The 13,956-nt window shown below is 35.3% G+C and overlaps 1 protein-coding gene across 4 annotated transcripts in view; it reads right to left on the bottom strand.

Moving 5' to 3' along the window:
- RALYL (RALY RNA binding protein like) overlaps positions 1-13,956 on the bottom strand; it is a 368,663-nt gene that overhangs the window by 25,855 nt on the left and 328,852 nt on the right. For 3 of the 4 annotated variants that reach the window (XM_039695648.1, XM_039695649.1, XM_039695651.1), the window contains 3 exons: positions 8,567-8,614; positions 4,946-5,109; positions 4,212-4,292 (listed from right to left, as the gene is read on the bottom strand). In XM_039695648.1, the coding sequence (XP_039551582.1) occupies positions 4,212-4,292; positions 4,946-5,109; positions 8,567-8,614 (293 nt within the window). The remainder of the gene's footprint in view (positions 1-4,211; positions 4,293-4,945; positions 5,110-8,566; positions 8,615-13,956) is intronic. The other variant, XM_039695650.1, reaches the window with a different exon arrangement.

The following is a 13,956-nucleotide window of genomic DNA, read 5'->3' as shown; positions in this document are numbered from 1 at the left end:
AACATGACACCAGAACTGTGTGTATCCAAAATATCTATTCATCTGCTTTTGAGCAATAGAGTAGGAAATTAGAGTAACTTACTCTTTGGGAATTTTTTTCCCAATTAACAGATAAAATAAAGGACAGAAGATAACAGAAATGCACATATTGAATAGGAAAATAATTATTAATGAAATTAGTAATGGCTAGATATCTTCAACAACTCTGATGCAAAAATGTAAGTAAACAGGTGATATTTCCTGATGACATGAAATTGAAAGTTATCACTTATTCAGAGTAATTTGGAATGGAAAAAGAGGTCAGGTGATTTAAAGGAATTATTTGTTAGGAAAAAAAAGATAAGATTTCACTGAAAAAACCTCTACACTTAACAACAGAAATCCTACTTTTAGCACCAAGGCTCATCAGCAGAAGAAGACAGTGACAGAATTATCCTTGGGTTGATAACAGAATATCACTATCTGCAACCATGAGAAGGAAAATGCAGCGCTAGGGCATGTCAAATGATGTATTGCTAAGGATGGAGAAATGTTTTGTCTCTGTATGAGGACCTGGTGAGTACAGGTTGAATCACTGAATTCTAGCAGGTACATGTGGAGAGCAGCTGTGAAGATGACCATAAAAATGGAAAGCCTTTAGTGTGACAGAAGCATTTTTCTTGTTTGTTGAAGACAAAAAAAGGTAAAAAAAAATAACACTTTTATGCTAAGGCAGTGTTGGAACAAAAAAAGAGAATATGAACAAATGAGAAAAAAACTAAGCTGGAAATGACAAGAAACAGAAAAAAACCCCAAACCCTGACTATTTTTAAGATCTTAAAGGATTAGATGATGATGCTACTTGCAAGAGTAAGGAATTTGAATCAGTTACACTTTCTAGCCCTTTGTGGCCTTCTAAAATGCATCTTTCATTGAAACATCTAACACCAAAGTAGACAGTCACATCCAGTGCATTATAAGAGGAATAAAATTAAGGTCAATTGCATTTTGAAAAATGAAAGTGCTACTGTTGAACTATAGCTTTTTGTGAAACATATTTTTTTGCCTAACTGCAAATTGATTCATCCACAAAAGCATGATTCAGATTTCTTTGGGAAGAAATGCCATATATTTTTAACTAAGCCCTTCATGTTTAATAAAAAAAAATTATCATATTTTATTACTGTAGATATCACTGAAAAATGGATCAGCTGAAGAAGCTAAATATAAACTCTATGAGTCAAAATTAATTCATTTAAAGACACAATTCAATACATATTTTAAAGTCTGAAGTGTCCACTCCTTAATTTCAAGCACACAGATTATAAAATATTTGATTAATATTTTCCTCATGATTTTAGATGTGTAAAATTAAAGTGCACACTCTGAGTGCTTCAATTTCTACATTGTAATAAAAAGCGAACTCTTCCCAGTTCTAAACAGCAATTGGAATGTACTGCTTCATACCATTAACATGAAGACCTACTATGTGTGATTTATCCACCAACATGTTTAATTTTGTGAGTTACTTCTGTAATTTGGAAATGTTGATTTATGTTCTTCTAGTCTTTGGACTTAAAGAGAAAACAAAATATTGATAACTGTTCCTGGAAAAATTATGGATTTAAGAAAGGAATAAAATCTTCCTAATATATTTTATGTTTTGGAAGTAGATTTAAAACATATATTGTCACTTTTTGGTCAAACAGGAGTTTACTGTGCCGGCATATATTATTTCTGCAGATATGCTCATCAATTAGCAAGGCATTTTTGATACTACATTTTTTTGTAATATCTTTGTGCAACAATAAACTTCTGCCTTTAGATTTCTGCTTTTTTGAAGTGAGTCCTTTTGATTCAGGTGGTTTCACTTAGGGGTCTCCTGTGTTCTGACCTTTAATATGACATGTATGGGTTCATTTTCTGGATCCTGTCTGAGTGTGAACAGTTATATCTATGAGATTTCTACTTACATGTGAAAGGTTTTGTAAGGGAAGTGATTTCATGAGAGTTTTGATATACGGGGGTGAAATCTTCCAAGCATAGTCAATACCATTTTGACATTGTTAATTCTAGACTTGCAATTAGGTGTTTTGTGGTCTTATATTTCATTAAACTCAAAATAGCTTCCTTCCCATGAACTATCTTTCTCCTTATTGAAGAATTTGTTGAATGTTTCTCGAATGATTCTCCTTATTTACCTAACAATAAATTAACATTAGAATTGACAGTGCATTAGTTCAAAGGGTTCAGATTAGCAGTGTAGAGTAAGGAGCTACAAAATATTAAATTGCTTTCTCCCACAATTCAATATAACCAACTTTTCCAAGAAAATGGCAAAGGAAGTTGCAAAACATACCTTCTCTACTTTTCAAATTGAAGTTTTAAGGGAACGGCTCCACTACTTCTCTGATGAAGGTCTTACAATAAGCTGATTACATTCCTGTCCAAGTCAACAAAATCATGTTTCTACATTTGTGATGTGTTAACTGGAATTGACAAAAAGGGAGGTAATTCTATGGAAAAATTAGGCATGAACATCTGTGTACTGGGTCTCTGACACCTTTTAAAGATGCTGCCTGCAGAAATATTTTATGCAATTTATTTTTTCACAATAAAAATCTGCATTTTTTCCAATTGTCATTGTAATGAATTGAGGATAGAAACCTAACACAGGTCAAAAAGCCCATGTTTTAAGTGATGCATCCTGCAGCTCTCCCTTCAGTTAAAGAGGTGCATCCAAGGGTGATCTTGTCACCTGGAGCTCTAAGACTGACACTTAGAATTCAGATCACACCTGAATACACTGAAGGATACCTCCACTGGAGAATAACACTGTCTGTTTGGATCTCGACACTCCTGATTGCACTTCCATTAAATAATTTACAGTTTCTGCAATATTTGCCATATTTTGCAGTCAGTGTTTTGGAAATCTTATAGCAAGTGCCTGTGGACAGTTGGACTAAGGTTGAATCCTATACCCTATTCTATGCATTATTTAGGTCCTAATGCAATATTACAAACCATTTTTTGAAATGTAGAAGATATAAAGCAAACTTTCAGTAGTTCTGAGGAACAAATATCTGTATCTTAATGTAATATTCTCTGCCTCATTCACTACAATAGAAATTCATGTTTCTGGGTGAGAGCTTTTCTTGACATCTGTTGGGATACAAACACTAATATCCTCAGCTCTCTAGAAGAATTTTATAGCTATTCTTGGTCTGGACAATGAGAAAAATATATAAAAACTTATTTGAAAATAAACTCTCTTTTCATGGCAAATGTATCTAAGAAGCCTATTGTTATTAATGCATACTATAGGACAATTAGTCATTTGAATGCACTGATACTACTAAGTATTCATATAGATAAGACAACAGAAAATGGTGAACAAATGAGATCTAACTACAGGTTTAATTCACTGTGTGAAAACCCAGAGGTCCAAGGACTGAAAAGGACTAACAAAGTAATTTAAGTTCAAAGTTTCCTAAAGTGATCTGCTTCCTTTCTTTTAAAATAATAGAAGAAAACATCATGTATTTCTTAAAATATTGAGGAAAGGGTTACTTCAAAGTGAGTATGAAAATGTGTAGGCTCATGTTCATTCTCCAGAGAACAAAGGAAATATTGCTACTCCCAGACATCCTTTTAGGGTCTGAGTGAGCTTCATAATATAACACCTAAATTTAGATGTCTTCCTGTGTATTAGGCATCAAAGCTCTTGTTAGTGGTAATGGACATCCAGCCCATTCATTCCCTGGAGGCTTGGAAGTGATTTAACTGTACACGCAACAGAGGCTCTCTGTCAAAACATTATCCTTTCCAAGGAATGTCTAGAACTCTTTGTTCCTGAGTGCACAACATTATCTTTAGCTGCTTTTGCCACATGTCCATTTTTTCAATCACATGCATTTACATGTTTATTACATGTTTTCCTTCCAGGTCTCTGATATCGTCAGGTCATACAATAGGATCAAGAATGTATCCTAATGGGTTCATGAGGTCCATCCTTCTTTGTTTGGTACAAGCACGTAAGATTTGAATATGTTATACAAACAGAGTATATGAATGGGTCCTGTAGATGCCGTAATTAACTCCTCTGGCAGCAAGATGTACTGTTGATGAGTTCACCTATTTAATGGCAAGACAGCATGATGTTTTGCTGGCCACTCTAGTACTGCAAAAGACTTACTGCAGTTGCTTCATTCTTTCTAATATCTGATCCCTACCTGATCTTTCTCTTCCTCTTCCAGTGATGCTTCCAAGGACAGTATCACTCCACATAAGGGGCAGGGGAAGACGGGTGGGTGCTGAAAGATGCACGAAGAGGACGATGAAGTTCCCAGGACATACTAGGGAGTGGGGAGCTTGGTGAGCTTGGAGGAGGGAATGCCTATTGTTCATCAGCTCCTCTAGGGCCAACTCACTAAAGAAGGGTTAAACAAGCCCAAGTTGCCAATCCTGTTTTGAACTTCCTTTAACACGAAGATACTTTGCCTCTTTCTACACTCAAAGGAATCTGGTAAAAAAGAATACACATAACCCAACCTCCCCTGCCCCCCACCAAGTCCACCCCCACCAGCTTGCATATAACCTCAGGTCTCCACAGAAATCAATGTGCCTCTGTCTATAACAAGATTATTATCTTTTATTTTTTTATTAACAGCAGTTCATGAGATCTCACGGTGAATGAGCAGTCAGGTTGAGAGGAGATTTTTTTAAAGCCATTTTCTGAGGCTAAGGGAGCAGGTCAAATGTTGAAAGAATTTCCTTAAATGTCATCAATGTGCTCCTTGACTTGCAGGAGAAGGTGGAAGCTTTGCTAAACAAACCAGTTTTTCAAGCTAGAAATTTAGGCTAGGAAATTACTGCAATAGGTCTGTCTGTATAGTGGAAACTATCTGTTTGAAGAAATTGCTAGAATCATTGTTTCAATAATATTCAACTGATATGAGCAACTCACATTTGGATCCTGAGGAAGAAGTCCCACTTGAAGTGGACCGTGATGCTCCCTTCATGGAGAAAACCCCTTTGCCTCTACGAGTTGTTGTCACAGCCACACGAGGACGTTTGAGTGGAATCACTGCACGGGGCGGTGGGGGGACACGGCCATGGTAATCAAACAACCTAGAAAAGATTAAGTCAGCTGGACTCCATAAAACCCTCTGTGATTTCATGTCATGGGAGCTATGTCAACTACATTTGCATGTTATCTGAGAAAATTACCCTTTGAAACTGTAATCACTTTATATCAAGTCAAATTAAATTTCAAGGACCTCTGCACATTAAGTGCCTTATTCAGATTTCAGTCACACACTGGTGCACAGACCAGCTCAGATTTTTTGTGTGTCATTCAAATGAAGGATGTATTTCAGGACTCTGCAATTTGCCGTATGGAAAATCCATAACTTGCTTTCCACAGGTCCACATAATTTCATTGTTCACAGCCAACAGCAGTACATTTTGTTGTGACATTTCAGCTCCTTTATTACATGCATGGCTTAAATTCTAGTTTTCTATCTGCTGTTCTTAAAGATGGAAAAGTAAAGTACAAAAGAACTTTCCTGAAGACAACCATCACCATAAAGCAATATTCTGCAGTTTCTGAAATAACAAGAGTCTTTGCATATGTTCTTTCTATTGCAGGATGGATTGGTGTAGAAATACTAAAATAACCAAGCATGCTTAATTAAAAAAAAAAAAAAAGTTCAGACCAAAACCACTGTAGCAGGCAGATATTCAGACTTTTAACCAAAGATATTCTATGACAAAAATGAACTTTTGATCCCAAACAGAATAGCCTAATCCTAAAGATACAGTTATCAATAACAGATAACTAACCTGTGTAAAGGGAAATAAAGGCAGTAAAAAATGTAATCAAAGCTACAGATATATTTAGAACATAAAATATATGGGTTCTGGATATGATAGGTCAGGAGAAGAAAGTTCAAAAAACAAAGATTTCCAGTTCAGAGTCTGAAGCAGATGGATAAGCAACATCCTCATAAAATATTCTCAAATTTACTTGCAACTAGTAATTATGGAAATTTATAACCGCATGCTTAATTTTCACAGTTGTGAATACTGTCACCCAGCTGGGCAGATAGATACACATTTGAAAACAGATACACAAGCAACAGTAATTCACTCACCACAGCATCTAACAATATGATGAACAGAACACAGAGTTAAATTTAAATCTTCTAACTCAATTTTTGGTAAGTACATACCTAGTACTTAAATCAAACCACACTTCTGTCTGTACTGTAATCCTACAGACAGTGTAACCATCTCCCTCCTTTTCCATAGCTGCCTACAAAATGTGACACAGAGATCCTGTTACACTCAATGACTGAAATCCATGGCCTCAAATATTCCCACAAATAAGCAGCTTCTAGCCATTGTTAGCATAACTAAAGAATTGTGTGTGAAGATGGACACTAAACCATTTTTTTCTACTTTTAACACAAATATTAGTGTTTATTGCCAGTCATCATTTATCATATTAAATGATCTGCAGGTTGGTCATAAACTTCTTTTTGATATTACTGGAAAAAAATGTTTCTGAATGCTATAAGCTGTCATGCAAAAGTTCATAATATGATTATTAGTTTGAACATGATTTCTTTTAGCTTTCAATTGTTTTTGTTTAGATAATATAGTGAAAGGTGAAACTATGCTTCCTTTTCTCTAAATATATGAAAGAACATTTATCTAAATGACTGTTATCAGTCTCTTCCTACTTTTGTTTGTGAAATTTTGCAAATCTTTTGGCCTTGGTATTTCATTTGTCCTGTTCTGTATATTCCAGTAATATGCTTTCTTTTAAAAAACAGTGCTTCCATTTATAGTTTTGAAGCACCATGCCTGTTTTTCTTATGCCTGTAATATGAGAAATGATAAAGAGAAATGCTCAGTTTCAAAGCAATTCTTTGTCCCAATAATCACTAGTGTGCATGCAACTATGCCTTTTCTTTCAGTCACTCTTCTAAATTTACAGTTCTGATCTTGCCAATCTATCTTCATATAGATTTTATTTTAAATAACTAACCATTCCTGACACCCGTTTTTGACCTCATATGCAGGTTTTCTACCATAGAAGTTCTGCTGTCTTAATTCTAAAAGACTTCTAAATTAAAAAAAATTACTATTGAATAGACTTATGGATACATTTCACTGTCAATGGTTTTACCTAACAACACGATTATCAAGAGATACACCAATAAACAACCCTTAATGTCCAATATATTTTTTAAAAAATTTTTGTTTTTTCTTTTTTTTGGTGAAAATTAACCATTACAGTTTATAATTTCTGCTACTCATAAAATACAGAATTGAGGAAAAAATTAGATATATACCTTTAATATTCATGTGGCATAGATGAGAAACACTATTCTGTTTAAAAACATGCAATTCCACAGATGAAATTCAGAGCTGTAACCTTGGAAAAAATAAATAAAAGCCTATGGAAATTAACTTTTTACAGGATATGTGCTACTCCTACTGCAAAGGCTGGACTGAGCAGGATTAAACTGTTTTGATGGCTTTTACTTCGTATGTTCATAGGCCATGCTATATCTCACTATTTCTAGCATACTTTAGAGGGGGCATGGTGGTTTATATGCAAAACTAAAACTATTGGCTCAAATTCAACCCACATCAGGAGAAAACAAATATGAAAATATCGTTTCTACATTTTTCCTACTATGTTCCTAAGCAGAAAGATATATAGCACATGCCAGCTTAACTTCTGGGTGTCTTATGTGTTTTGTCCCCTGCTACTGTCCATTGCTTTACATAGAAGAAATGTTCAGATTAGAAACCTGTGAAAAAACCTGTGAAATATGTTCAGAAGAAACCTGTTTAGATTAGAACAGGTTGGTGGAGCAATGCATTGTTCCTCTCTGGCTCACTTTTCCTGTGCCAAACCAAGGTGCTGTAATGCAAAGACACAGCACTGCTGGATAACAAGTTGGTTATCTGTGATCATTCTTACTACTCCTGTGTTGTGGGGATTCTGCTACATCTGAATAAATACAATTTCACAGTGCTGAGCTGGGCTGTGTGTAACCACTCAAGGCAGAATCTCCAATTACTCAGGCATCCAAATTCTTTTTGTCCTACAGGAACACACTGTTCAGATTGTGCTTTTGCTTCTCTCAAAGTTCTTCTGGACTTCTAAATGTTCTTGGAACATTCTTGAGGAGACATTGTATTTTTTAGTACACATGGATGAAAATACAAAGCTGGGAACATCATACTGAAGAATTTTGCAGCCACTATACATCCCAGCGAAAGTAAGTCTGGAAGAACTCTACTAAACTACCATTAAACTGTTCAGCACAGCAAATACCACAAAAGCTCTTAGAGAAAAATAAGATCTAAGGACCTGTTTAGTAAGCATATATTTGGTGGTGGTGATCTTCTCTGCCAGATATTAAAAATATTCTTCTGATACACGATAGAAATAATGCAATGAATAATTGATAAAATCAGAATTGTCCTGTTTAACCAAACAATGGGATTATATTATCCTCAAACATGAAAAATTATGTAGGATGTACAAAAATATAGGCACACATACCGATTGTAGAAATCATCTCTGTAGTAATCATAATCAAAGACATAACCACTGTGGAAAAACACAGAAAAACAAGAATGAACGGGCTTATAGGAAAATACACACTGATTAAAACTTCTCTGGTAATATTGGCTTACTCTCAAATTTCTATCCCTTCTTCAAAGTCTTTCCACTTCTTTTGTACTGTGTACAGTGTACATTATGTTTGTCAGTGCTGTTGTCAGCTATCATGTATATTTGGAAATGTGAAGTCTGGGGCACAAAGAACTGTGTAAACAGCTGACAGCAGACACAGATAGGATTTAACACAGTGAGACAGCTCTGTAATTAGAGGATCATTATAGTGTAATTCTCTGAGTGATCAAATGAAGTTAGCATTCCAAAACTGACACCCTCTTCTTTTCTGGTCTAACATAGCATCATCAGTAGAGTAGGTAGACATTTAAATACATGAAAGAGTGGGAAATGAGTGAGAAGGTGAGCTAAGACATTTACTTTGATTTAGAGAAACATGAAAAGGATTGGACTTCTTCCTGGTCCTTGAGTCCACCAAATTGTTTTCGTTAAAAAGACAAAAAGTAAAAAGTTAAAAAAATAAATGCTAAATAAGTGTTACAGGGATGTATTTCCTCTCAGGTTCAGGAAGGAATACACATACTAATCTGTGAAAAGACAGGCACCATCAAGGGAAACAAACAAATGTGAAATTACAGACGTCCATGAGAAAACTACTTTTGAGCTTTCAATAGCAAAGTCAATCCCAGATTCCTGGTTTTGCATTCCATTGGCAACTTTCTACTTTTGTGGTGAAGAAATAACAAAGAAGTCTTATCTATCTCATACATCCCCCACCAAAAAAAAAAAAAAGAAAAAAAAGAAAAAAGCCCCAAACCAACAAACCAATGAGCCAATAATGGCTCTGCATAGAAAAGTCACAAGGGTTTATTTATACTCTGCCTAGTAACATGGTAACATGCTCTTTTACTGTTTTGAGAAGGACAATGATGAATAGTAAAGGTAAGAAACACGAAGAAAGTATCACAAAAGAAGGAGAACCTTTAAGTGAGAAAGGAAAAAGATAGAAAAGATAGAGGTAATGAGTGCAAAACACAGAGGAAAACTTTCCCTGAAAGTAAAGGGACACTATGGAATAATAGTGTGATTTAGGTTGGAAAGGACCTTAAAGATCAACTACACATTACAGAAGCTTTTCACAGGGAATGGACTTGTGGATAATTTCTGCTCTTGAACATTGAGCAAAGTGGGGTTTTTTGTGCATACTTTGAAGAATGTGTCAAGAATTCTACCAGAGCAGGTCAGGGCACAATTTCTGTCTCTGCTACACCTTTTTCACATGCAAGTGCCCAGTTGCTAATAATAGAATAAGTTGTACTGTCTGTCTGCACAAAATTGCAGTAGAAGATCATGAGAGCTGCAGGCAACTGTGGTCCTTCCTTTAATTTATTTGAGAAAAGAAATCCTAAGATACATTTCATGTGAAACACTGAATTGAGCAAGCCTGAGAGAATAGAACCCAGCAGCAGGAAAGCTATGTGTGCCAGAGGATCTAAAATATCATTAAATAATAGTAGACTGTGCATAGTGATCATGTGTCTATATCTTAAGATGCATCACTGTGTCTTAATGTAAAACTGGCAATTTTTTTCTGAACTATATGACAGCTCTTATTTTGTCTTTCACTTCAGTCTGTATGGAACTAAGAAGTAGCAGGTATAAAAGCTATTATTTTATTTACAGTTATTCAGAGCTTCCTAGTGGTTTTATTTAGCTGAATGATTAATAGCTTCAGTAAGCCCATACTTAATATTCAATGTGTGTTTTTAAGTAGATGATAACAGACAATTTGAAGAAATGATATTAAATTTAAAATTCCTGTCACATGAAACCTTTTGCCTGGAGTTGACATTTATTTAATTTGCATAAAGACCAAACAAATTCACTTTTTCAAGGTTGAAGACCATGAAGCTGGTGAAGGATAATTCACTGGCACCAGCTAGAGTAAGGCTGAAGATGACTATATTTTTCTGTAGTAACTCAGCTCTGGCTGTTATTACAGAACAGAACAAGGACTGCTGGCCCCTCAATGGGTATAAAAATTTAATGTTGAATGATGATGTTTCATCTGCAATAACATGTTGAAGAGATTATAGTGTGAAAGCAACCAGTACATCTCTCTATCTACAGCCATAATTGTTCCTACTTCAGCATGTCAAGGGACAGATATGGTCAGTGCTGCAGCACAACAACAAGCAGAAAATTAGCACAGATAATCACTGGCACTGAGATCAAGGTGACTGCAAGGCTCTTAACCTCTTGAGAGTTATTCCTTAGCAACCCAACAGCCTGTGTAATGGAGGTCACAGGTAATCACTCATACAGTGTTGAATACCAAATACTGAGCAGGTCAGAAGCAGAGAAAGGTTTAAACAAGCCTGTGTACTGGTGGAGTCAGCAGTTTCCTAGTGGCACCGTAAACAGGCAGATTACTTACCCATGAACATGTGCCATCTCAACAATATTAACAATAGAACTGCATGCATGGTAATGATATTAATGCAGTACACAGTAAAAGACACTGCTTTACATGTGTCTCACAATGAGGCAAAGAAAACTTATCAATAAAATGTGCTTCTACTAAGCTGAAGTCATGGTTCCTTTTCCTAATTTAGTATCACCAAGACAAGCTGTCTTTTTTGGTTTCACTAAGCACTATGCATATCTTTAAAACTGTGTATGCCTGAAGAATAAATGTCTCCCCCACAACCATATTTTCAGAGCTATGATGCTCTGTGTATTCAAAGTTGCTGTGCATATCAGCAGTTGCACATGTGCCAAGTAGGCACATAGAGTATTATGCTTCTGCATCTTTGAAATAAACCTATGGATGTTATTATGTCTTTATATACCTGATGTTGAAATCATACTACTACAAAAGTACAATCTTTTTTCCATTCTCCATGCTATGACCTCAAAAGATATTTGTAAGCTAATGATCACATCCCATTTTAACTTAGCTCCAAATGTCAGTGGTATAACTGACTTCTGTGGTGTTATTCTAACTTTAGGAGAGTTAATGCAGAACAGAGCAGAAATACCTTTTGTTATTTTCCTGTCAACAAGACTTTTTTCTCCTATTCAAATCAGCCTTAGCTAATATTGCTTTTTCTTTCCACATGTACAAATATATTTAAATCATAAATGTTGACAAACCAGGCATAATGTATCTTAATTTAATTGACAGTGCTATCACCATTTATACTGTCAGTTTCTTCTCTGTTGTGAGGCCTGAATAAAAATATTAAATATAAAAGCAATATTTGTTCAATCAAACTTGTTTTGGGAAGCACATATTAACCTAATGGTTGAAACTAGTATTCTAGCCATTTGTGAAATAATTTCTTGTGCCATGGGAAAAGAGTGTTAGAAATTGCTCTTGTTCAGAGCAAAAGAGAATCAGTCTAAACTGATATTATGTTAAAAAGGAAGTCAGTGAGGATAACTAGATGATTTAGAGACGAAGCATTGAGAGATGGAAACTTTCCCTGTTAGAAAATCAATCAGATGGAAGTTACTTTCATAAGCTGTTAAAAAAAATGGTGGAGATTTCAGTCCACTCTTCAGCGGATGGTTATCTACACTCTCAGACATGAATCAAATTGGTGGGCTGAATCCCACCTTTACTTTAAAGAAAATTCTATTTTAGGTAAGGGTGAGAATGCCAATAGAAGCAGAGAGGCACTGCTGTTTTGCAGCTCAGGCTGTATATTCTGCAGAGAAAGAGAACATTCTCCAGACCCTGCTTTTTTGCTGACAGACTTACTGTCAAAAGTCAAATTATTTCAGTGATTCTTTCAACTAGGAAAAAGAGGGGGCTGGAAGAGGAAAAATAATTGCAGAGAAGTATTTTACATTCATTTCCATAATGAAGCTGTGAGGGCAAATAGGTATAGTTAAAAAGAACAGTTTAACACCAAAATCCCCAATCACTTGTCCCAAAATGCCAAACAATTGAACGATACCTACTATTTGTGTATTTCAATTAATGATTAAATTGCATAGTAATTTTGTAGCCATACGTTAATGAAAGTTTTTTTCTTTCCCCTAATTCTGCACATTTGTTCAATTAATAAGAGCAAGATATAATTTTTCTTGAGTGGGGAAAGGATAAGGAATAAATTTCAAGAAGTGCAGCATGGAAGTAATACTTTAAGTGGATATTTTTTTCTGCAAAACTGAAACATTTTTTCCAGTTCTAATCTGAAGAGGTGCATTTTGTCCAAGGAGGACATCTATACATAAAAAAGCTGACATACAGTACACCATTTTCCATTAAAGTATCTTTCTGCAGGCACGAGGCAGAATTTATTTGTAATATGATTAGGCTGTATTTTTTATGTCTCTAGATATGTTCCTTCTCTGCTCTCATCCTTTCTTCCAATAACTCTCATGCCAGTGAAATGCATTTTGGGAAAATTGTTGAGCTTATTGTGCAACCTGAATTTTAGACAAAGCTTGGGCAAATATTCAAAGTTACATATACCCATTCAGGTAATTAAAACACTAAGACATTTTCCTGTAGAGGATTAGGCAAAGCTTGTGAAGCAAAGAACAAAGACATTGAGATCAATATTCAGACTCTGGGGATCAGCTGGTTTCAGAGCTGTTTATGGAAGCAAGACAGACAACAGTGATGCAGACAAAACTCACTCCCAACAGTTTTCTGTACAGCTAAGTATTAGAATTCCTCCTAACTAAAACTACTTACTGTGGCTGCAGGCACATCTTATGCTTAATGTTATCCTGATACTCTTTAGAAACAAAACAGTTGCTTTTTACTGTAAAGATACCTGTGTAAATCTACTAAATATCTCCCCAACAAATCTACCAAATATCTCCCTAACCTTTCTCCTCCTGTTGCAGAACTATATTTTTGTTTATCTGAAGTAATGACCTCTTATTTATGTATTCTGTGGGAAAACGTCATAGTAAGGCAAAGAAAAAGATTTGGCCCAACCATTTCCTAAGGTGTCCTTTAATTGTATAATCTGACTGGGGAGTTCATATTGTCCCTATTTTACTTACTATCTTTCTTTCTTAGTACAAGAGAGATGGGTCCTGCCTCTTAAAAATCTGTTTTAAATTCAGTGTGTTCAAACTACTACTGTCAAACCATACACATGTGATTGATTATCCAATTTGCTAATAATATTGTGTACATTGAAGGTGTGTCATTTGACTTGGTTTGACAACTACAGCAGACTCTTGTTGACAGGTGTAGGATTAAGTGATGGGTTTAGTGTTTCCACAGCATTTCACTGAACAGCAGTTTGAATTAAAATCCTTATGGTAGCACTGGATTTGAAAGACTAACT

The sequence above is a fragment of the Passer montanus genome, unplaced genomic scaffold (assembly GCF_014805655.1).
Source record: "Passer montanus isolate IOZ18808 unplaced genomic scaffold, ASM1480565v1 scaffold90, whole genome shotgun sequence".
Classification (NCBI taxonomy): domain Eukaryota; kingdom Metazoa; phylum Chordata; class Aves; order Passeriformes; family Passeridae; genus Passer; species Passer montanus.
Note: the sequence above shows the minus strand (reverse complement) of the source record. Positions and strands in the feature narration are given on the sequence as shown.